The sequence below is a fragment of the Peromyscus californicus genome, unplaced genomic scaffold (genome assembly GCF_007827085.1).
Source record: "Peromyscus californicus insignis strain IS unplaced genomic scaffold, ASM782708v3 Scaffold_13__1_contigs__length_99412109, whole genome shotgun sequence".
Taxonomy (NCBI): domain Eukaryota; kingdom Metazoa; phylum Chordata; class Mammalia; order Rodentia; family Cricetidae; genus Peromyscus; species Peromyscus californicus.
Genome location: NW_026294424.1, coordinates 67,471,570 through 67,494,849, shown reverse-complemented (window position 1 = coordinate 67,494,849; position 23,280 = coordinate 67,471,570). Strand labels below are relative to the sequence as shown.

Sequence of the window (23,280 nt, the reverse complement as noted above, 5' to 3'; positions counted from 1 at the left end):
AACTGAGGTGAGCCAAGACTCCACATATATTCCTTCCTGTCTCCAGTCCCCTTTCCCGCAGGCAGTGGCCTGTACAAAGCATTTATTACAGCTGATGAGATGGTCTGGTGTTCATAGCCTTCTTTAGACTGCACTCTTTGCTGTCCTTCTATGTGTCCTGACACACATCTGGTGGTGAATTCCACCATTAGAACATGATATAATTGACACATGGACTTAAAAATCTGTCCTCTGCCTAGTCAACCTTCCTTCCCACCAAATCCCTGGCGACCACTGATCTTTTCACTGTTTCCGGTTTCATTTTTTTCCAGAATGTTATATACGCGATGTAACCTTTTGAGAAGGGTTTCATTTACTTACATATTTCATTTCATTTAGAAATAAGCATTTAGGAGCCTGAACCAGTTACCTTCCGCAACCAGGTAAGGCTTCCAGTGGAGGGACTGGGACACCAACCCAGCCACCAAACCTCTGACCTACAACCTGTCCTGCCTGCAAGATATCCTGGGGCAATGGTGGCTGGGAGCTTGTGGGAGTGGTCAACCAACGACTGGTCTAACTTGCAGCCCACAGCACAAGAGGGAGCCCATGCCTGCCTGATACAGCCTGGATGGCCAGGAAGCAGAGGTTGAATAGCCCACAGACCTAGAATAGAATCAAACACTACCAGCCAAAAAAAAAAAAAAAAAAAAAAAAAAAAAAAAAAAAAAAGCCAATGAAATGATTCCTAATGATATTCTGCTATGCACAAGGTTGCTGCCAATTGTCACTGGAGAGGCTTCCCCCAGCAGCTAATGGGAGCAGATGCAGAGACCTACAGCCAAACATTAGGCAGAGCTTGGGAAACCCCACAGAAGAGCGGGGAGAAGGATTGTAAGAGACAGAGGGGTTGAGGATACCAGGAGAACATGGCCACAGAATCAGTTAAGCAGGGCTCATAGGGTCTCACAGGGACTGAAGCTGCAAACCATGGAGCCTGCATGGGTCTGTGCTAGGTCCTCTGCATATATGCTGTGGTAGTTTGGCTTGGGGGTTTTTCTGGAACTCCTTCACAGTGGGAGTGGGGGTATCTCTGACTCTTTTGCCTGCTCTTGGGAACCTTTCCCTCCTGCTGGATTGTCTCATCCAGCCTTGATATGATGGTATGTACCTAGTCTTACTGCATCTTGTTATGCCTTGCTTGGTGGGTATCCCTGAGAGGCCTGCTCTTTTCTGAAGAGAAATGGAAAAACAATGGCTCGGGAAGAGGGGAGGTAGTAGAATGGGGTGGTTTGGATAGGAGTAGCCCCCACGTGTAGCTGGAGTTTTCCTGTGTCCTAGCCTGCCAGTGGTCAGGACAAATCTCTCTCACCCACCAGTCCCGCAGCCTCTCGGACCCAAGTAAACACACAGAGGCTTATATTATTTAAGAACTGTATGGCCATTTGCTCAAGCTTATTACTGACTAGCTCTTACACTTAAATTAACCCATAATTCTTCTTTATGTTTAGCCACCTGGCTTGGTACCTTTTCCCAGTTCTGCCTTCACATCTTGCTTCTCATGGCGGTGGCTGGCACCGTCTCCTGACTCAGCTCTCCTGTTCCCAGAATTCTCCTTTCTCTTTGTCCCATCTATACTTCCTGCCTGGCTACTGGCCAGTCAGCACTTTATTTATTAACCAATCAGCGCAACATATTCATAGCATACAGATATCCATAGGACCCATAGACTCATGTGTTTGAATGCTCGGCCCATAGGGAGTGGCATTATTAGCAGGTGTGGCCTTGTTAGAGTAGATGTGGCCTTGTTGGAGGAAGTATGTCACTATGGGGATGGACTTTGAAGTCTCATATATGCTCAAGATATACCCAGTACAGAGTTGCTTCTGCTGCCTGTGGATCAAGATACAAAACTCTCAGTTCCTTCTCTAGCACCATGACTGCCTGCATGGTGCAATGTCCTGCCATGAGGATAATGAACTAAAGCTCTGAAGTGTAAGTCACCCCAATTAAATATTTTCCTTTATAAGATTTGCCGTGGTCATGGTGTCTCTTGACAGCAATAGAAACCACAACTAAGGCACAAGTTGGTACAGGGACTGGGATGTTCTTGTGATAGGCCAGACCATGTTTTTGTTTGGAAGAATATAGACTTTGATGCTATGGATTAGAAAAGCAGTTGAATGTTTTGTTTGGGGCTTAATGGGCCATATAAGTAGAAGCCTGGGAGACTGTTTCTGAGGGTGATTTGAACTGTGGGGGCCAAGAGGTTTCAGAGGAGAAGAACATTAGTATGTGGCCTAGAGACTGTTTTGTGATATCTTGGTGAAGAATGTGGCTGCTTTCTGCCCTTGTCCAAAATGTCTGCCTGAGGCTAACTTGAAGAGTTCTGGATTAATTGCTTTAGTGGAGGAAATCTCAAAACAGCCTAGTATTGATTCTATCCTGTGGTTACTAGTGTTCACTCTAATAAAGATTTATAATGAAGAGGAGCAAGCTGAGCAAGGAAAAATACAAAATGTACAGATTGAGGAGAAAAGGGGCACCAGGAAGTGGGATGGAGCTAAATCCGCTCTTCAAGGAGATAAACAGATCAAAGGAAAGCCTGATGTTAGATGGAACAAAGGGACTGGAGACCTCAGGGCAAGATCCCACCCAGCTATGCTTCCAACTTGTGAAAAGGAATTAAAGAGCAGCTTAGATCCAGGTGTGGAGGTACACGCTTTTAATCCCAGCACTCAGGAGACAGACAGATCTCTGAGTTCAAGGGCAGCCTGGTCTACAGAACAAGTTCCAGGACATATAAACTTACTCAGTGAAAGAAACCATGGAAAACAAAAGCTGGTTAAGACTTAATTGAATGAGGGGGGCATGTTCCAGTCCCAGAAAGCAGCAAAACTTGGCAGCTTTGGTCATGTGGTTCTGGTTTTAGTGTCAAGGATAGAAGAAAGGAGTTATGGAATCTCCCTCCACAACTAAAGAAAGTGGCTGAGGCCAGGCATGTGTCAGGGGTGTCCCTGCATGAAGGTCTAGAGACACCATTGTGTGAAGCTGTGAAGATGAAATCTGGATTGACTTGGAGACCCCAAGATGTTGAAGATGCCAGAGTCATGGGATATCTGTTGAAGAAAGCTGCTAACAGGGAGCAGAACCAGCCCAAGAGAAATAAGTGTTGTGGTGGTTTGAAAGAAAATGCCCCCCAAAGGGAGTAGCACTATTAGGAAGTTTGGCTTTGTTAGAGTGGGTGTGGCCTTATGGAGGCAGGCTTTGAGGTCTCATATATGCTTAAGCCACACCCAGCATTATAGTCCACTTCCTGTGGCCTGCAAGAAAAAGAACTCTCAGCTCCTTCTCTAGCACCATGTCTGCCTGCATGGCACCATGTCCCCTCATGACGATAATGGACTAAACCTCTGGAACTATAAGCCACCCCATTAAATGATTTCCTTTGTAATATTTGCTATGGTCCTGGTGTCTTTTCACAGCAATAGAAACCCTAACTAAAACAGAAGTTGGTACCAGGGACTGGAGTGTTGATGTGATAGGCATGACCATGTTTTTGTTTGGAGGAATTTGGACTTTGGTACTTTGGGTTAGGAAAGCAATGGAATACATTAGCACTGCTTAATGAGCCATAATAGTAGGAGCATGGAAGACAATGGTCCTGAAATGTGGAGGACTGGGCTCAAGAGGTTTCAGAAGAGAAGAATTTAGCATGTTTTTATGATATTTTGGTGAAGAATGTGGCTGCCTTTTGCCCTTGTCCAGTTAGTCTACCTAATGCTAAAGTGAAGAGATTTGGATTAATTCTATTGGCAGAAGAAATCTCAAAATAGCCTAGTACAGACTCTGTCATGTGGTTATTTGTGATAACACTAATGAAGATTTATAATAAAAAGGAGCAAACTGAGAAGGGTAAATTACAAAGTGTAAAATTTGAGGAGAAAGGGAGTACCAGGAAGTGAAATAGAGCTAAGTCCTGTGTTCAAGGAGATAAACAATTAAGAAATGGAATAAATAGAATGGTGACCTCAGGGCAAGATCCCACCCAGCTAACTTTCCAACTTGTGAAAAGAAATTAAAGGAAAGCTAAGAGCGAAGTGTGGTGGTGTATGCCTTTAATCCCAGCACTGTAGAGGCAGAAGCAGGCAGATCTCTGAGTTTGAGGACAGCCTGGTCTACAGATCCAGTTTCAGGACAGCCAAGATTACACAGTAAAGGAAACCACCAAAACCAGAAAACTGGTAAAGATGTAATTGGCCATGTTCTAGCCCTGGTAAGCAGCAGAACTTGGCAGCTTTGGCCATGTGGTTCTGGCTTTAAGGACAGAAAAAAGGGGTTATGGACTATTCCTCCAAGACTAAGGAAAGCCACTGAGGCCAAACATGTGTCAGGGTGTCCCTGAATAGAAGTCCAGAGATTCCATTGTGTGAAGCTGTGAAGATGAATCCTGGATTTCCTTGGAGACCCCAAGACGTTGGAGAGGCCAGAGCCGTGGGACACCTGCTGAGGAAAGCTGCTAACAGGGAGTGGAACCAGCCCAAGAGAGAGAAGTGTGTTGCCGTCATCAAATCTGAAAGGAGCTGAAGATCTGAAGAGTATTTTGACCTCAGACATGGAGATGCAGAGTTTGTCCAGCTGGTTTTGGTCTTGGTTTGGTCCAGTATTTCCTCACTATGCTCCCTTTCCTCCATTTTGGAATGGTAATATATATCCTGTGCCATCATATGCTGGAAGTATGTGATATGCTTTTTGATTTTGATTATACAGGGGATTATAGTTAAGAGATTGCATTAATCTCAGAAAAGACTGTTGTTTATTTTATTACTCTTTACTCTTTTGGTTCTTTTGGGGGGGGTGTATTCTTACTTAATGAATTTCCAGCCTTAGCTTGGCTTGTTTCTTGCCAACTTTTCTTAACATAAATTAACCCAGCTGTCTTTTACTTCTGGACTTTTACCTTTCTCTGCTTCTGTATACCTTTCTTTCTTACTCCATTGCTGGCTGGTCCCTGATGTCCTCTTCTTCCTCTCACTCCTAGATCTCTCCTTTTTATTCTCTTTGCCTTCCAACCCCACCTATCCTTTCTCCTGCCTCACTATTGGTGTTCAGTTCTTTATTAGACCATCAGGTGTTTTAGACAGGCAAAGTAACACAGCTTCACAGAGTTAAACAAATGCAACATAAAAGAATGCAACATATCTTTACATCATTAAAACAAATGTTCCACAGCATAAACAAAAGTAACACATCTTAAAATAATATTCTACAAGAGGAGACTTTGAACTTTTAAGCAAGTTTGAGACAGTTATAGACTGTGGGGACTTTTGAAGTTGGACTGAATGCATTTCTACATTATAGTATGGCTACAAGCTTATGGGGGTCAGGGAGTGGAATGTGGAGGTTTGAATAGGAATGGTCCCCATAGACTCATTTGTTTGAATACTTGGCCCATAGGGTGTGACAGTGTTAGGAGGTGTGGCCTTGCTGGAATAGGCGTGGCCTTGTGGGAGGAAGTGTGTCGGGGAAAGGTGTGGGCTTTGAGGTCTCATATGCTCAAGCTATGCCCAATACAAACAAACTTTCTTCTGCTGCCTGTGGATCAAGATGTAGAACTTTCAGCTCCTTCTCTAGTACCATGTCTGCCTGCATGCCACCATGAAGATAATGGGCTAAACCTCTGAAACTGTAGCTCCAATTAGATGCTTTCATTTTTAAGAGTTGTTGTGGTCATGGTTGGGTTCACAGCTGCAGAAACCCAAACTAAGACATGGGGGGGGTCAGGGAAGAGTGAAGGGAGGGGAGGCTGCAGTTGGGATGTATTAAATGAGAATAAAATATTTTTAAAAAGAAAGAAAAAGAAGCATTTTTATTGCTTTGTCCTTTAATGGCCTGATAACTCATATCTTTTTATCACTGAATAATATTCTAGTGCTCGAATGTATTATAGCATGTTTAACAACACAGCTACTGAAGACCTGGTTTCCTTCTTAGTTTTTGTATTTATTAGTGAAACTGAAACAAAACTTAATGGGATCTTCAATATTTCAAGAGTGTAATGGGTTACTGCAGTCAAAATATGTTAGAATTACTAAGCTAGGGACAGTGATTATAATGAAAGGAACAAAGAAATTACTCTGTGCTCCAGTTCCTTAATCGGCTTTCACTGATTAGCCAATGTATTGATTTAATAAATGTTAATTGAGTTCTTTCTCTATGACATATGCTATGCTGGCCCCACAGATACTGTTGTAAAAGATAAACAGAGGGTGACAGATTTGGAAAAAGAGTTGACATTAAATTGCTCTTCAAAAATGAGCTTTATTAGGAGAGAGAGAGACTCACCAATGTGAGGGCCATAATCAGGGCTTGAGTTAAAAAGGCAATTAGGGAGGATAGAACCCTGGATCAGAGACAATATGACAAGGCCTTAGAGGAACAGAGAGGCTTCCATTTAAAGTCTGCACAGGCACTTCACTAAGAAAGGGAGCTTAAGGCAAAAGAGCAAGAGAGGAAGGTTCTTCAGGAGATATTCTGGTGCAATGGCGGCAGATATAGGAGTTATCAACCGCCTTTTAAGAAATGTATTTAAGGCCCACTTCATGTGATGGAACCCACGGCTGACACTGCTAAAATGGGCAAGAACCTGAGACTAGATAGAACACAGGCCTATGGGAAAACCTACTACTATTCTAGCAAAGGATCAAAGCAATAACATGACTTCTAATGACACAGTGTTATGTCCATAGATCAGTGCATCACTCACCCCTTATCAGGGAAGCTTCTTTTTGCAGTAGATAGTAGTCAGCACAGAGTCTCACAACTGGACAGTGTGCAGTGAGCGAGAGACTTTGGAACACTCATAAAGCACTCATCTAGGAGTCCTAAATGAACTGTCTTTATTAAATCCCTTCCCTTAAGGCTGAGGCATCTATGTGGAAGAGGAGGTGCAAAAAATTGTAAGAGCCAGAGGTGGTGGATGACTCCAAAGAAACAGTGTCTTCCAGACACAAAAGGACTATACATGTATGCACTCACAGAGATAGAGGCAGGATGCACAGGGCCTACATAGTCCAAGCACAGGGCTCCCAGCACTGAGAACTGGAAGTGGACACAGGGTCCCATCCCTACTAAGAAGCTATTTGCAAATTTCTCCAATGGAGTGTCATTAGGTATTATCAGCCATACTCCAGGGCAGTCCCCATGTTTTGTTTTTTTTTTTAATGCACTTTTTGTTTTGGAATTTTTTTAAAAAAGTCTTACTCATTTTTTATTTATTTATTTTGACCTTTGTATGTTTTTGGTTGAGAGAGAAAACATGAAGTTGGGTGGGTAGGGAGGTAAGGAAGGTCTGGAGGAGTTAGGGGAGGGAAAGGAATATGATCAAAATACATTGTATATAAAAATGTAAGTAAAATTTTTATATAAAAACAAAAAATAAAATAAAATCACCGAGAGAGAGAGAGAGAGAGAGAGAGAGAGAGAGAGAGAGAGAGAGAGCACGTGAGCAAGCTAGGGAAGGACATGTGGCCTGAGTTCTCCAAATTGTCAGATCTTACCTTTTAGACTGATTGGCAATCTTTAGCCAACAGGTCCATGATCTGACAGGTGTGAGGGTGGGAAGCTCAGAAATAGTCTGTGTCTTGAAAGAACTAATACCGAATGAAAAACAGCAGTAACAAAAAAGTTACTAAAAACCCTAAATTGCCATCTGGTGAAGAGAGTCAAATACAGCTCAAGAAAACCTTTAATGGATACTTGACATGGGCAGTGAAGAGTCACATTATTCTCCTCCATAGAAATTCCGATGAATGTGTTTTCTATTAGGTTACAGCTCCTTGTAACAGACACAAAGTCAATAACATAGATGAGAGATTAAATTTTTCTCTCACATAAAAGTTTGTGATAATACAAAAACTATACTCTGCAAGATTATTGAGAGCCCAGGTTCTTGCTCTCTGTGTGGACCTGCCAACTGTGCAGTGATGCCATCATCCACCTGGCCTGAGATGGTGCGTCCTCATGTCTGTATTCTAGCTAAGGTGCTTGGGAAAGAAGATGTGGGTGTGTGTCCATTTCCTGTAAGGACAGGGCCTGGAATTGCATATGTCTCTTTATTTCTAAACCCTTTGTTCAGAATTTGGCCCCACACAGTTACAAGGTGCATACTCAGAATGACCTTATGCTAAAAAATAATGATAGGAATTTGAGTACCAAGGCAGAGTCAGCAGTGAGCCTCCATCACACCCTTTCTTGACATGGTTTAGGCTTCCATGCTCCCTTCAGGCCTGGGGCTGGCCTGCCTGTCATTTTGCATCTGTCCCTTGGGTCACCATGGGGCTGGGGAGGAGCTATGGTATTGGCTAGCCAGCACAGCATCTCTCTTATTTGCCTTGCATATGTAGCTTGTCTCTACGATACTTTTGGAACTAAGCTTCCCTGGTTATGATGATTAATCTTGTGTGTCACCTTTTCTGGGCCCCTGGGTGTGCAATTACTCAGTCAAGCATTATTTTGGGTTTGTCTATAGGACAGTTTGGATGAAATGACCAGTTGGATTCATAGAGTGAGTAAAGTAGATTGTCATCCACCAAGTGGGTGGTCTTCCTCTAATTCATTAAAGGCCCACATAGAGGGCACTCCTGCCTGGCCACCTGGAGCTAGGATGCTAGCCTTTTCCTGCCTTCAGACCTGAATGGAAACCTCACTCTCCTCTTGGGACTTTTTTCTTTGAATTGGAAATGCACAGTTCTCTCAGGTCTACAGCTTGCAGACCACAGATGTTGGGATGTTGGGATTCAGTTTCTAGAATTGTATCAGCCAGTTTATTAAAATAAACACACAGATGTGTGTGTGTGTGTGTGTGTGTGTGTGTGTGTGTGTGTGTGTGTGTGAGAAAGAGAGAGAGAGAGAGAGAGAGAGAGAGAGAGAGAGAGAGAGAGAGAGAGAGAGAGAGCAAGCACAGGAGAGAGAGTTTCTGTTACTATATAACCTACCTGTGTTGTGGAATATTATTTTAAGATGTGATACATTCGTTTATGCTGTGGAATATTTTTTTTTAATGATGCAAAGATGTGTTGCATTCTTTTATGTTGCATTTGTTTAACTCTGTGAAGCTGTGTTACTTGCCTGTTTAAAACACTTAATTGGTCTAATAAAGAGCTGAATGATCAGTAGTGAGGCAGGAGAAAGGATAGATGGGGCTGTCAGGCAGAGAGAATAAACAGGAGAAATCTGGGAAGAGGAATTGAGGAGCAAGAAAAGAAGGGGCCAGCCACCCAGTCACACAGCCAGACACAGAACAAGATGGAAAGAAAAGATATACAGAAATAGAGAAAGGTAAAAGCCCAGAGGCAAAAAGTAGATGGGATAATTTAAGTTAAGAAAAGCTGGCTAGAAACAAGCCAAGCTAAGGCTTGGCATTCATAAGAAAGAATAAGACTCTGTGTGTGATTTATTTGGGAGCTGGGTAGTGGGCAAAGAGTCAAAAACAAACAAACAAACAAACAACAGCATACCTGAGTTTCATTTTAGTTAAAAAATAAAAGTAAATTAGGAGCCGCTGATTTAGGCCCTGTATGTAACAGATGGGGACAGTTGGTGCTGGCAGCCATGATGGAGAGTGACTAATCTGGGAATGCATCTAGATCCTCAGGGCCATGTTCTCCACATGGAGTGTTTCCTTGTCCTCCAGGTCATGTTGCACATGATGAAAACACTGCGTTTGACTCAAAGATGCCATCAGCTGCCTGTCAGGAACACTCGATCTCATATTTCCTGTGGTTTCTCCAATCTCCATAGAAACTATAACATAGAAGTTCACTCTTCACATGAAGGGTTTTCTCTAGTCTGAAATGGTGGGAGAGGTGGAAAATAAGCACAGCTTGCCTCTTTTCTTCTTCTTTTTTATTATTGAGAGATTTTCTATTCATTTTACATACCAACCACAGATTCCCCTGTCCTCCCTCCTCCCGCCTCCCAGCCTTCCCTCCAACCTATCTCCAATGTAACACACCCACTCCCATGGGGAGTCAGCAGAACCTGGTACACTCAGCTGAGGCAATTCCAAGCTCCTCCCCCTGCACCAAAGCTGTGCAAGGTGTCCCATCATAGGTAGTGGGCTCCAAAAAGCTCACTCATGCACCAGGGATGTATCCAGATCCCACTGCCAAGGGGCTCCCTAAACAGTTCAAGCTAAACAACTGTCTCAACTATGCAGAGGGCCTAGTCCAGTCCCATGGGGACTCCACAGCTGTTGGTCCACAATTCATGAGTTCCCACTAGTTTGGTTTGGTTGTCTCTGTACGTTTCCCCATCATGATCTTGATGTCCCTTGCTCATAGTATCTCTCCTCTCTCTCATTGATTGGATTCCTGGAGCTTGGCCTGGTGCTTGGCTATGGATCTCTGCATTTGCTTCCATCAGTTAATGAATGGAGGCTCCCCAGTTTGCTCATGGAGATCTCATCTATTTCTCCTTTGCAGGGCAATCCATGCATCCCTCTTAGGGTCCTCCTTGTTAGCTAGCTTCTCTGGAGCTGTGGGCTGCAGTCTGGTTATCCTTTGCTTTACATCCAGTATCCACTTATGAGTGAGTACATACCACGCTTGTCCTTCTGAGTCTGGGCTACCTCATTCAGGATAATATTTTCTAGTTCCAACCATTTGCCTCTTTTTTAATGGTGATGGAGAGCACAGAGCATCCGTTAAAGCCTCGACTCTGGAATGACTGTTGAATCCTGTGAACAAAAGTCAGTATCAACAGAGTCGAAGCACAGCCCTAGAAGCAAGAAGGGCTGTGGGCACCCTGCTTCTCAGGCTCGGTTCCTGGCTTGAGTTGTCAGGTTCAGACAGAAGGCAAGCTCTTCCCGCGGCAGAGTTAACCTAAGTAGGCCATGGCCTTGCTTGTGTATGGTTAGGTGAGACCTGCTCATTTCACCGAGACGATGAGAAGAATTAGGTTCAGTTAGCCATGAGTTTTAGGAAGAAATTAATATAAATTCTGGTTTAATAATCACTGAAAAGCAATCACTATTTGTGTGTGTGTGTGTGTGTGTGTGTGTGTGTGTGTGTGTGTGTGTGTGTGTAGACCAGAAGACAATGACAGGTGTCTTTCTTATATATTTTTAAAAAGATTTGTTTACTTTTTCTGCAATGGTGTTTTGCCCACATGTATGTCTGTGCACCACGTGTGTGTGCAGCATTTGCAGAAGTCAGAAGAAGGAATTGGATCCTCTGGAACTAGAGTTGCAGACATTTGTAAGTCTCCATGTAGGTGCTGGGAACTGAACCTGGATCCTCTGAAAAAAGTAGCAAGTGCTCTTAACCAGTGAGCCATCTCTCCAGCCCCCTCCGCCCTATTTTTTGAGACAGAGTCTCTCACTGAACCTGAAGCTTTCTGTTTCAGCTAGACAGGCTGGGCAGTAAGATCCCTGGATATACTCCAACACTGGAGTTACAGATATTCACTACTGTGCCTAGATTTTTCATAGGTACTGAGGTTCTTCACGCTTCCATAGCAAGCCCTTTACCTGCTGGTCCATTTCCCTGGCCCTTTACTATTCTATACTACCAAAGGGTCAATGTTTAAAAAGTGTATAGCTTGCATTCAGATATTTCATTTGAAGTAGACAATTTAGCGGTTTTCAGTACATTCTAACTTTAACCATCATCCCTCATTCCAGGACCTCTTCATCACCCCCGCCCCCAAATAAACCTCAACTACTAACAGCCCCCATTTTTCCTCTTTTCAAACCCTCGAACCCGCTAATCTATTTTCTGTGTGCATAAATTTGCCTATTATTGACATTTAATAAAAATGAAGTCCTGGGGACTAGCTCAAGATGGCTCAGCAGTTAAGAGCTCTGGCTGCTCTTCCAGAGGAGCCTGGTTCAATTCTTATCGCTCTGGCTTAAGGAATCACAACTGATTTCAGTCCTGAGGGAATCTGCCCTCTTCTGGCCTCTGTGAGCACTGCGTGCATGTGATACACAGATGTACATGCCTGCAAAATACCCCCACACATAAAAATATAAAATAAATGATTTTTTAAAATAAAAAAGTCTAAGCTGGGCATAGCAGTACACACTTTTTAGTCCCAGCATTTGGGAAGCAGAGGCAGGAGGATCTTTGTGAGTTCAAGGCCAGCCTGGTCTGCTTTGTGAGTTCCAGGACAGCCAGAGCTACATAGGAAGACTCTGTCTCAAAACAAAACAAAAGACAGAAAACTTAGATGTTATGATCTTCTGTCCCTGGGTTCTTCTGCTTTGTCAGGTATCAGCACCCATTCTTTCTCATGACCAAACAATACTCTATTATATGGAAAGCATATTTTATCTTCTCACTGCTCAGTGCCTACAGCATTTTACATTTCTATCATCAGGAAATGAGAGTCCCGATTTGTCTACATCCGTGGGACATGCCAACACATGTCTCACCAGCTATCCTGATACATGTTGAGTACTTCCTAAGACTGATATGTGGCATCTCTCCACCTGTTGTTTGTTTGTTTGTTTTGTTTTGTTTTTTCTCCCTCCTTCTCCTTGTGAAGTGTTGGCTCATTTTGCACTTTGAAAATCTATCGGTTAAAACTGGGCTTTGGGGGCTCTTTAAGTAAGTTCTCTGTCAGATGTATTTCACATGCTTCCTCCCAACATATGGTCTACTTTTCTGTTTTCTTCTTGTGTCTTGCAAAGAGGAAAAAAATGTTTTCATTTTGGTGCTAGTCCAGTTTATTTTGTTATTTTTTCTTGATTTGCAATTTTGATGTTCTGGCTATCCTATCTTTTTTTCTTGCTCCAAGACTGTGAAAATTCTGTAACGTGTTTTCTTCTGTGAGTTTTAGACTTTTAGCTTGTGTAGTTCTGTGATGCAGTCTGAGTTCATTTATTGGTGTGGAGGGATTTGAAAGTTGGCTTTTTGTTGTTTTTTTTTTTTTCTGTATATTACATCCAGTTGTTTCAGCATTATCTGTTCCCATTCCCTCCTGAATTTCCTGGACATTGGAGGATAGCATGTGCATTGATTTATTTTCAGATGGTAAGTCTATCTTGAATCCCTGAGATAAGCCTCATTTACTATACATACATTCATTTTGCATTAATTGCTGGGTTTATTTTACTATTTACTTTGTTAGGCTATTTTGTTCCACACCAGTGGTTCTCCACCTTCCTTCTGTTGTGACCCTTTAATACAGTTCCATGTTGTTTTGACCCCCAAACATATCATTATTTTAGTTGCTACTTCATAACTGTAATTTGGCTAATGTTATGAATCATAATGTAAATATCTGTGTTTTCTGATGGTCTTAGGTGAGCACAGTGAGAAGGGTCATTCGACCCCAGCAGGGTTGAGACCCATAGGTTGAGAACCCCTGTTCTATACTGCTAAGGGATCTCTAGTTTTCTTGTAATGTTCATATTAGAATTGGTATCAAGTTATGTTGGTCACATGACTGAGTGTTCTCTCTGCCTCTATTTTCTGAGTCTCTTCAAGAAGGACATTATGGCCGGGCGGTGGTGGCGCATGACTTTAATCCCAGCACTCGGGAGGCAGAGGCAGGCAGATCTCTGTGAGCTTGAGGCCAGCCTGGTCTACAAAGTAAGTTCCAGGAAAGGTGCAAAGCTGCACAGAGAAACCCTGTTTCGAAAAAACCAAAAAAAAAAAAAAAAGGATATTATTTCCACCTTAGATAGGATGCACCCCTGTGGTAGGCTGACTTCCCTATAGGAAATGCTGTAGCATGAATCTTAAATGGCTTATTAATAAAAAACAAACCTGGAGCCAGGTATTGGGGTGAATGCTGGAAGATCAGAGAAGCAGAACAAGCCACAGTTTCCTCACCTTGCCAGTTCCTCAGCTGATCCTGTTTCCTTAGACTGGAAGCCTCTGAGTCTTCATCCAGAATGAATCTCAACTGAAGTGTTTGTTGCTCAAAAGCCTAAAAGCTTAACCAGCTAAAGGCTTCTAGTTTCTGGTCTATACGCCTTACATACCTTTCTGCTTTCTGCCATCACTCCCTGGGATTAAAGGCTCACTTTCTGGGATTAAAGGTGTGAGTCACCATGCTTGGCTGTATCCTTGAACACACAGAGATCCAGGTAGATCTCTGCCTCTGGAATGCTAGGATTAAAGGCGTGAGTGCCACCATTTTCTAGCCTCTGTATCTAGTGGCTGTTCTGTTCTCTGACCCCAGATAAGTTTATTAGGATGCACAATATTTTGGGGAACACAATACCACCACAAAATGCTGATCTGGAATTTTGGTGATGAAGGGTGTTGTAGGTCAGTACCTGTAAAGGGAGAAGGAGAAAGAAGGACTTAATAGAAGCTAGCATGCTGTGGCCAACACCCGGGAACTCTGTGCCGCCTGTGGTTTTAGGTATGGCCTTGCCTAGCTCTGTGGTTATGTGCAGGCCACCCAGGAAAGGCTAAGAAAAGGATGAGGCTGCCACATGCAGCTGAGGTAGCCCTGCTCACACCAGCCAACTCAGAGCGGAAATTCAACTCTTTTCCCTGAGCTCTCAGAGGGGGCCGGTCGCGAGCAGATCTTCTCCTCCATCCACCTCGGTTCAGCAAATTCTGGCTGCTTGTTGTTGCTGCTTTGCGATGAAGTCTCATTCATCTCAGGCCGACCTTAAACTTGCTCTAGTTTGAGAATGACCTCGGAGTTCTAATCCTCCCGCCTCCACCTCCCGCGTTCTGGGGTTATGGTGCAGCACCACCCATAGCTTGGTTTTTCTTGGTGTCTGGCTCCTCTGTGCTTCCTTTTGTCAAGAAAATAGTGGGGGGGTGTGTCTTTTCAGATTTATAGTTGTTTTCATCACAACCTCTGGTCCAAGACCGGCTCCTCCCTTTGTGGATCGAGAGGGAAAGGCACCCTTTCAGTCTGGTTTCCTTTTACTCCGTCAGCTACACAGACTCTTATTGTCTTTCTCAGGAATTCACTTTTGACATAGCATTATAATTTTAAGATTTATTTGTCTTTAGCAAACCAGAACTTGAAAATCTTGGAAGTACAAAAGGCAGCAGTAAACCCCTCGCTTGGAATGTTTGCTGACGTAAACCTCATCAGATGTCTGCTCTCTCCCCCAGCTCAGCAATATCCCTTTTCAAAAAACAAACTGCATCGCACCAACGGGTTTTCTGGCAGGTCTTCAGAGCCCTCAGCCTAAGCCGGAAGAGCCCTGTTGGCTGTGGCTTTTGCCCCAGCTCTGTTCCCAGGCCACGTCAGTAGTGACTTCATGTACCCTATCTGCAACTGTGTGTGTCCTGTGCTCTGCTCTTGGACGGTGTCTTACTCTGGGCTGCTGTAATGGAAATACTTTCCATCTCTTACAGTTCTGGTGGCTGTAACTCCCAGAAGCAGGTGCTGGCAGATTTAGGGTGAGGGCCCCCTCCTTAGTTCACAAGTGTCTGACTTCTTGCTATGTTCTCACATGGCAGAAGGAGAGACAGGGGTCTCTGGGGTTCCTTTCATGTCAGCCATAATCCCATTCATGGGAGTTCTCTGCTTACGACCCAATCACCTCTCTCCAAATTCCACCTCTCAATAATGTCACCAGAAGGGTTAAGAATTCAACATATGACTATGCTGGTAACATGTTCTGGGGTGCTGGCAAGTCAAATCAGTGGTTTACATCTTCCAAGGAAGAATATTTGGAGGAAAAAGGGGATGATTTGAATGAGGGGATCGAAGGCTGTGGGGCTAGCTCAGTTGGTAACATGCTTGGCGTGTAAATAAGGGGACCTGGGTTTGATCTCTGGTACCTGCGGGTGAGGGGGAAGAATGAGAGGATCAGAAGGCAGCTGTTCTCCACATCTGTCATCTTCACCTATCATCAGGTAGCGTACGACAGGCACTGAACAGACACTTGGTTATTGGGTAATGTGGAATTTCATACTCAGTGTAACCGGCTCTTCCCCTTCATTAACAGTCAGCTCATTTTCAGCCTGCAGAAGAAATCATCGCTGTATTCTGACACTTGAGAAAGAATGACAGACCCGAAGCAGGCCTGCATAAGAATGCTGGCGCATGTGCGTGCGCTCTGCGGGGCGCTGAAGCTAATGGAGACGCTCTTATTATCCCGTGTTCTGCTCTACAGAACCTCCCATAATCGTCTTCTGTAGTTAAATCTGACTCTATTGCCTCTTATTGTGGCAGGAACGTGAAGAATGAGGGGTTCACCAGCCATTTGTGCTCAAACAGGCTGCAATTAGAAAAATCCTAGGCAAGCATGGTAAGCGCAGACGTAAGAAAATTAGAGAGGGAAACAAACATCGAGAAGGGAAGGCTGACACAGTTATGAGCTGCCCGGCAGTGGAAAGACAACAGCACAGTGTCAAGGGATGAGGAGACCGCAGCGAGGACCGTAAACTAGCCCGTGGGAAAGGAAAGAGGCGGTCAGACTTCAGAGACGCTGAACTAAGAGCACTGCTTCGGTTTTAGCAGAAAAGTTCAGGCGATGGCATGTTCTTAATGTAAAAGAAGATCGGTGATCAGAAAATAGTCAGCATCAGGCTATATCACAGAACAAAGGAATAAATAGGCTCCAGCTACATTTTTTTTAAAGCTGCTGAACTAAAGCTCAAAACAAAAACCACCACCATCACCAACTTAAAAACAAACATAAAAACCTTCTGCTAAGGACACTCATCTACCTTTCTTTATACTTTCTCGACCATTTGGATGCTTCCCTTCTGGGTGGTCAGACCCCTGGTCACTGTGTCTCCACAATATGCTATTTTTATTGCTGGTCACTGAGGTTTCTACCCTGTTCCATAACCACATTCTGAAAAAAAAAAACAACACAGGACCACACGGACTGCCGATGGGCCTTCATTTTCATACCCCTGTGACTCCTCTGGCAGTTTATAGCTGCCTTGATGGAGGTCTGATGGTTACTGCCGCCGGCTCCCAGTGGTCTACAAGAATATCAGCAATGCAGAGGATTCCAACAACAAAAGCGGTTCTCCTTTCTAGAGAGCCTACTATAGGCAGAGTCTGCCTATGTGATATTTAATTTAACATGTGCCACACCCTATGAGATTTAAGCACTTTTGTATTTAAAAAACAAACAAACAAACCAAAAACCTAACTTTCAAGATGCTAAGACACCTCAAAAACAGCTGTTGGAAACATGGGTTCGGGGGTGTTCTAAAGTCAGTATATAAAACAAAAGCAGTTTATACACCAAACCAACCTTGAGGTCTGTGATGGATTAAGTGTGCCCCACTGTATCTCCCTCATGAAAATTAAAATCTGAACAGAAGACAGAAAGCTACCGTCTGAGAACGGAGTGTTGATAGTCGGCAGGTTAGAAAGGGAAATAAAATGGTGGAGAATGGCTGATTCAGGGCCAGGTTGCTTTGCCCTTTGGATGGCTCCCCTATCTTCTGGCTTACACTGGAAAGCAGCCCAGTGCTGGGCCTCTGGAGTTATGAGCAGACAGGTGCAAGACAAACACTCACTTTTTAGGTGGAGAAAGAAGCGGGAAGTGGGCTCCTGGAAGGTCAAGTGTTAGTAGAAAGGCTTCCTTCCTGTGATGTTCTGTTTCCACTCGCCCATTCTTGCTCTGTAGCAGCAAGATGCTGTGGGGTGGTGGGTACCGATGAGAAGACATCTGTCTCTCTGACTCATGGACTCTGTGGCTTCCTGCCGCTTTGTCCTGAGGATGGATGCAGCCTCTGAGGGGTGGGACAGTATGAGGAGGATGAAAATCTACTTCCTAACTATGGAACCAGGAAAACGGACCTTTGAGAATCAGAAAGGATGAGGTGGGGTGGAGTGGAAATCACAGAGAGAAGGAATTAGACAGAGATGTCCTAAATCTGTGCACACACAACACTGAGCTGAAGCAGGAGAGTAAAAGGGCTTGGAGAACTGAGCTAAAGTGTGGGCCATGACACATCCCAGGCCTGGGCTGCCTAGTGTGGGTCAAACCCCAAGAGGACAGAAAAAGTTCTGAAAATGAACCAGACTGTAGAAGAATGGTCTTGTTAAATAAGAAACACAGAGCCAATGCAGAGATGAAAGCCCAAGAGGTCAGAGCTAAGAGCCTTACCCGTCACTGCTGCAACTATTCTCTTCAGCCAAGAGACCTACTTCCTGTGTGTTTGTCTTTATATAGACTTTCTGTTTTGCCTTCTCATTGGTTGTAAACCCAACCACATGACCTCCTCGTCACTGCCCATCTGTACAGACCTCCAGGTCTTCTATGGTTGGTATTGAGATTAAAGGCGTGTGTCTCCAATGCTGGCTGTAACCTTGAACTCACAGAGATCCGCCTAGCTCTGTCTCCCAAGAGCTGGAATTAAAGGCGTGCACCACCACCGCCCAGCTTCTGCAATGGCTTGCTATTAGCTCTGACCCCCAGGCAACTTTATTTATTAATATACAAATAAAATCACATTTCAGTACAATTAAAATATCACTGTATTAGACACAGAAAGTGTAGTGTGCAAATTGTGGGTCAGGATTCACACTCTGAACCTTATCAATCTAATGCATGCTGAAAGAAAAAACAGTTTCTAGAGGATTTAAACAGGACCAGAGACTCAAAATATTCTCTGTGCTCATGGCAATTGCTCACCATGTGGAGAACCAGGAAACATCTTACTAATTCCATTGGGGAAATAACAACCAATAGAGTCTGTATCAGGTTCTCTAAGGAACAGAGCTGATAGAATGAGCACATATTAAAAGAGAATTTGCTAGATTGGCCTACACAGTATAGTCAGATTAGTTCAACAGTAGCCTCATATCAGAGAGGCTAAGAACCTGGTAGTGCCTCAGTCCACCAGGCTGGATACCTCAACACTCCTAATCTGGTGTGGAAGGCCTGGAAGATTCCTGAAGAGCTGCTAGTCATCAGATCACAGCCGGAAGAAGCTGGGTTCATATATCACCAAAGGTTTCAGCAGTGGCAGCAACAAGGTAGACGAACTTGCCAGTGAGAGTGGAGGCCATGTGTGTAAAATGCAAAACTCCAGGGTTAGGAACGCAGGGTAGTATCCCACTGACCACATTAAAAAGGTAACAAGGGAATGCCATAGCAATTTAGTGTCAACACCTTAGAGGAAGTGGAACAACTCTTCCTAAGACACCAACTGCCAAAACTTACACAAGAAGACATAGGCTACCTGATTGGTTTTGTATCTATTAAAGAAGAGATCATAGTTCAAAACCATCCTGCAAAGGAATCTTCATGCCTGGATAGCTTCAGCGGGGATTATACCAAATCTTTACGGAAGATGTATCGTCAACTGTACATGTTCTCTACCCATTCTCTGGGGTCAGTATAAGTTGAGTGCAAACCTGGAGAAATAGAGAAGAAAGGAGGGGGAGGAAGGGAAGGCAGGAGGGAGAGAAAAAATTTCCAATCTAGAAAATCCATTATCAGTTTTTATAAGCTTCCACAAACCCCTACCATATGGCCCAGCAATGGGAAATGAATTTTTACGTTCCCATAAAAATCTGTAAAATGCTCAGAGTAGCATTATTTATAATCACTTAGAAGAACCCAGCAGCCTGTGCTTGGCAAATGGGTGAATACAGTGTGTCAATGTAGAGTACACTACCTAGGAATCCAGAGGAACGAACTTGTGGTACTTTTAGATGTGTGGATAAATCTCAAACAGGCTCTTCTACATGAGAGAAATGAATCCCCAAACATTATCCAAAACATTGCTATAGTCTTCTTAGTTCCCCTTCTGACGCTGGGATAAAACACTCTGGCTGAAAGCAACTTGGAAAGGATTTATTTGGCTTTCATTTCCAGGTCAAAGTCCATCACTGAGAGAAATCAGGAAGAGAACTAAAGCACAAACCATGGAGGAACAGTGCTTTTTGGCTCTTACTCAGCTAGCTCTCTTATTCAGCATAGGCCTCTACCTGCGTAGGGATAGTGTCCACCCATAGTGGGCTGGGCCCTCCCACATCAATCATCAGTGTCTCACAGACATGGCCACAGGACAATCTGATTTGGAAAACTCCTCAACTGAGACTCCCTCTGATGACTCTAGGCTTTTGCAAGTCCACAGCTGAAAGCTGAGATATCTACTTACATGGTGTTCAAGAAGGGCCCAAACCAGAGGCCGTATGCAGGTTGTTAGAGATTAGAGGTAAGAGGTAGAACACAGGACTGCTAGGAGCGGCCTGTGCGAGTCTCTCAGGATAAAAGGACTGAGTGGCAACTTGTCTGGAAGGTAATATTAGTAATTCATGCATTAAAACAAACGAACAAACAAACAACTCAGAGCTGTAAAGAAAAAGTTAATTTTACTGTATTCAAATTTAAAAAACATGTTAGAAATGTATTCTTTTTTTTTTCATAGTTAAGATGATTTATTTTTTTTTTAATTTATTTTGCAATACAATTCAGTTCTACATATCAGCCACGGATTCCCTTGTTCTCTCCCCTCCCGTCCCCCTCACCTTCCCCCCAACCCCCCCCCCCCCATTCCCATCTCCTCCAGGGCAAAGCCTTCCCCACAGACTGAGGTCAACCTGGTAGACTCAGTCCAGGTAGGTCTAGTCCCCTCCTCCCAGGCCGAGCCAAACAATCCTGCATAGGCCCCAGGTTTCAAACAGCCAACTCATGCAATGAGCACAAGATCTGGTCCCACTGCCTGGATGCCTCCCAAACAGATCAAGCCAATCAACTGTCTCACCCATTCAGAGGGCCTGATCCAGTTGGTGACCCCTCAGCCATTGGTACTCACTCATAGCAGGATACTAGACATGAAACAAGGATGACTTGTCTGCTACTCACATCACCAGGGAGGCTACCTGGAAAACAGGACCCCAAGAAAGACACAGGGATCACCCAATGACAGAGAAATGGAATGAGATCTACATGAACAGCCTGGACATGAGTGGGGGTAATGAAAGGCGAGGGTTGAGGGAAAGAGAGCTTGGGGGAGCAGGAGATCCCAGCTGGATCAACAACAGAGAGGGAGAACAAGGAATAGGAGACCATGGTAAATGAAGACCACATGAGAATAGAAAGAAGCAAAGTGCTAGAGAGGCCCACAGAAATCCACAAAGATATCCACACAACAGACTGCTGGCAATGGTCGAGAGACAGCCCGAACTGACCTACTCTGGTGATGGGATGGCCAAACACCCTAATTGTTGTGCTAGAAACCTCATCCAACTACTGAGGGATCTGGATGCAGAGATCCATGACTAGGCCCCGGGTGGATCTCTGGGAGTCCAATTATCGAGAATGAGGAGGGTTTATATGAGCGAGAATTGTTGAGACCAAGGTTGGATAAAGCACAGGGACAAATAGCCAAATGAATGGAAACACATGAACTAAGAAATGTATTCTTGACAGTTCCTTACGACTTGGACCCCTGGGCTATGATTTCTAGAAGCAGACAGCAGAAGCTCTGAAACTGTGGGGACTCCCTCCTGCCAGAGTGTCTGAGTATGTTTTGTGGAAGTGACTACTCTAAGCATTCCCTCAGCTAAGCCCAACCTGTCCCATCAGGGGACATCCCAGCCTCACTCCTGCTCTCTCAGGCCTTTACTCCCTAGTTCCATACCTGGAGGAAGGGTTCTCCACACCAAGTGATAGTACTGAGGAAAACCCAGAAAAGCATTAAGAAAGGTGAAACATTCAAAGACTGGAGGGAAAAGAAACAAATACAACATATGCCGATGAGTCCCGTGTGTCAACCTCTGGCCTCCCAGTAGGCATCAACTGGGACCTGGACAGTGTTCTCCTGTCGCCTCCCATGTCCAGAGCTTTCTTACAGCAAATGCTTCCTGGACTGAAGAGGTCACCACCGAAAACCATTTATTTAAGAAGAGTCCGATCAGAAGCCAGGATTTTGTTTTTTTTCCTTCTGTTAAAGAAGATCCATTTGGTGTTTGTGGCTCTTCTCTGTTCATCTGTTTTTGTTGTTGTTGTTGTTTTTTGCATTTTTAGTCTATTAGTGAACAGTCTCCATGTCATTGGCTGAGGACAATGTTGCTTTTTATACAGAAAGCAAGGATGCCCAGAATGATCCTGTTTTGATTTATGGCCCCTTGTTTGAGAAAATGAAGTTGATGGATGACTGATTATGAAGAAAATGGTAAGTAGAGAGAATCTTTCAGACTGTAGTTAGTGCAAGATGACATTATATGTATTCTAAGGGACACCTTGGAAAGAGGTGTCCTGCCATGCTTATAGATGACAGTCTAACGGTCCACTTTGCTACTTTGGATAGTTCCTGCAAGCCTTAACGTTGGCTTCCAGTATCAGGTGAAGGCATGCAAAGCCAGAGGAATTGAGAATGTTTCCCTCTTCAAAGCTGCTTTCCGGTGATGGAACACAGTTTGCTCTGGTGACTAGACCCACTCTCAACACAGCAAGCTGTACTCCTTGACATTTCTTGTGAATTGAATTGCTCCCACCAGTAGGAACATGGCTTTGGCAAGCATCGGGGAAAGCCATGCTACCTGCTGCAGGCCAGCCCTTCTGTGCAGAAGCCAGTCTAGCAGAGAATTCATGCTAACTGCTGGTGTGAGATTCCACATGTGTAAGCACAGCTGTGCTATACTTTCTCAAGGCTTTATAACAGTTACTTGGGTAGCATTTGCCTTACTTGGTCCTAAGTGGCCACATATGCAGTACCTGTAATCACTTCACAGAGGGCAGGACCGTGAGGCACTGGTATTGTGCTTGGAGGAACAGAGAGAACCCCCGTCTTCTCTTGGCCAGCAGGTTATGGCTTTGCTTATGTAATGAAAAGTAACTGTGTTCCCATCAGTCCTCATAACCACAAAGCTCACTTTGGGCAAAGCTTCCTTGAAAAGCAAAAGGCAGTGTGAACAGTAGCAGGGACCATCAGCCTTTGGTAGAGAATGTATGTCAAAGCTAAGAACCGGAGTGCCAAGCAGACACCTGTTAGGACTCATTAACGGTGAGCACAAATGCAGACCATCTCTATGTTCCGTGTAGGCACTCTAAGGCATTGATTAGAAATCAATACAAAAGAAGCCAGGCGGCGGTGGCGCACGCTTTTAATCCCAGCACTCAGGAGGCAGAGCCAGGCGGATCTCTGTGAGTTCAAGGCCAGTCTGGTCTATAGAGCGAGATCCAGGACAGGCACGAAAATCACACGGAGAAACCCTGTCTCGGGAAAAAAAAAAGAAAAAAGAAAAAAGAAAGAAATCAGTACAAAAGAAACTGCTGAACCGTGTTCACACTATAAAGAGAACAAATAGAACACAGCACATTTCTCATTATGGCACTTTAGCTGAACATTTGTGTAGCCAGAGAATCCTCACAGTACTAAATGGCACTTATTC

General features: G+C 44.1%; 1 protein-coding gene across 15 annotated transcripts in view; it reads left to right on the top strand.

Annotated features, from left to right (window-relative positions):
• LOC128108527 (retinitis pigmentosa 9 protein-like) overlaps positions 1–23,280 on the top strand; it is a 79,271-nt gene that overhangs the window by 44,008 nt on the left and 11,983 nt on the right. For 10 of the 15 annotated variants that reach the window (XR_008217495.1, XM_052735150.1, XM_052735143.1 and 7 more), the window contains one exon: positions 21,971–22,061. The exons of 3 other annotated variants lie outside the window; for them this stretch is intronic. Coding sequence is in view for 11 of the 12 variants with exons in the window: in XM_052735150.1 (XP_052591110.1) it covers positions 22,040–22,061 (22 nt within the window). In the remaining variant the exon portion in view is untranslated. Of the gene's footprint in view, positions 1–12,157; positions 13,017–21,970; positions 22,062–23,280 lie in introns of those variants that run through there. 2 more of the 15 variants (XM_052735148.1, XM_052735140.1) reach the window with 2 other exon arrangements.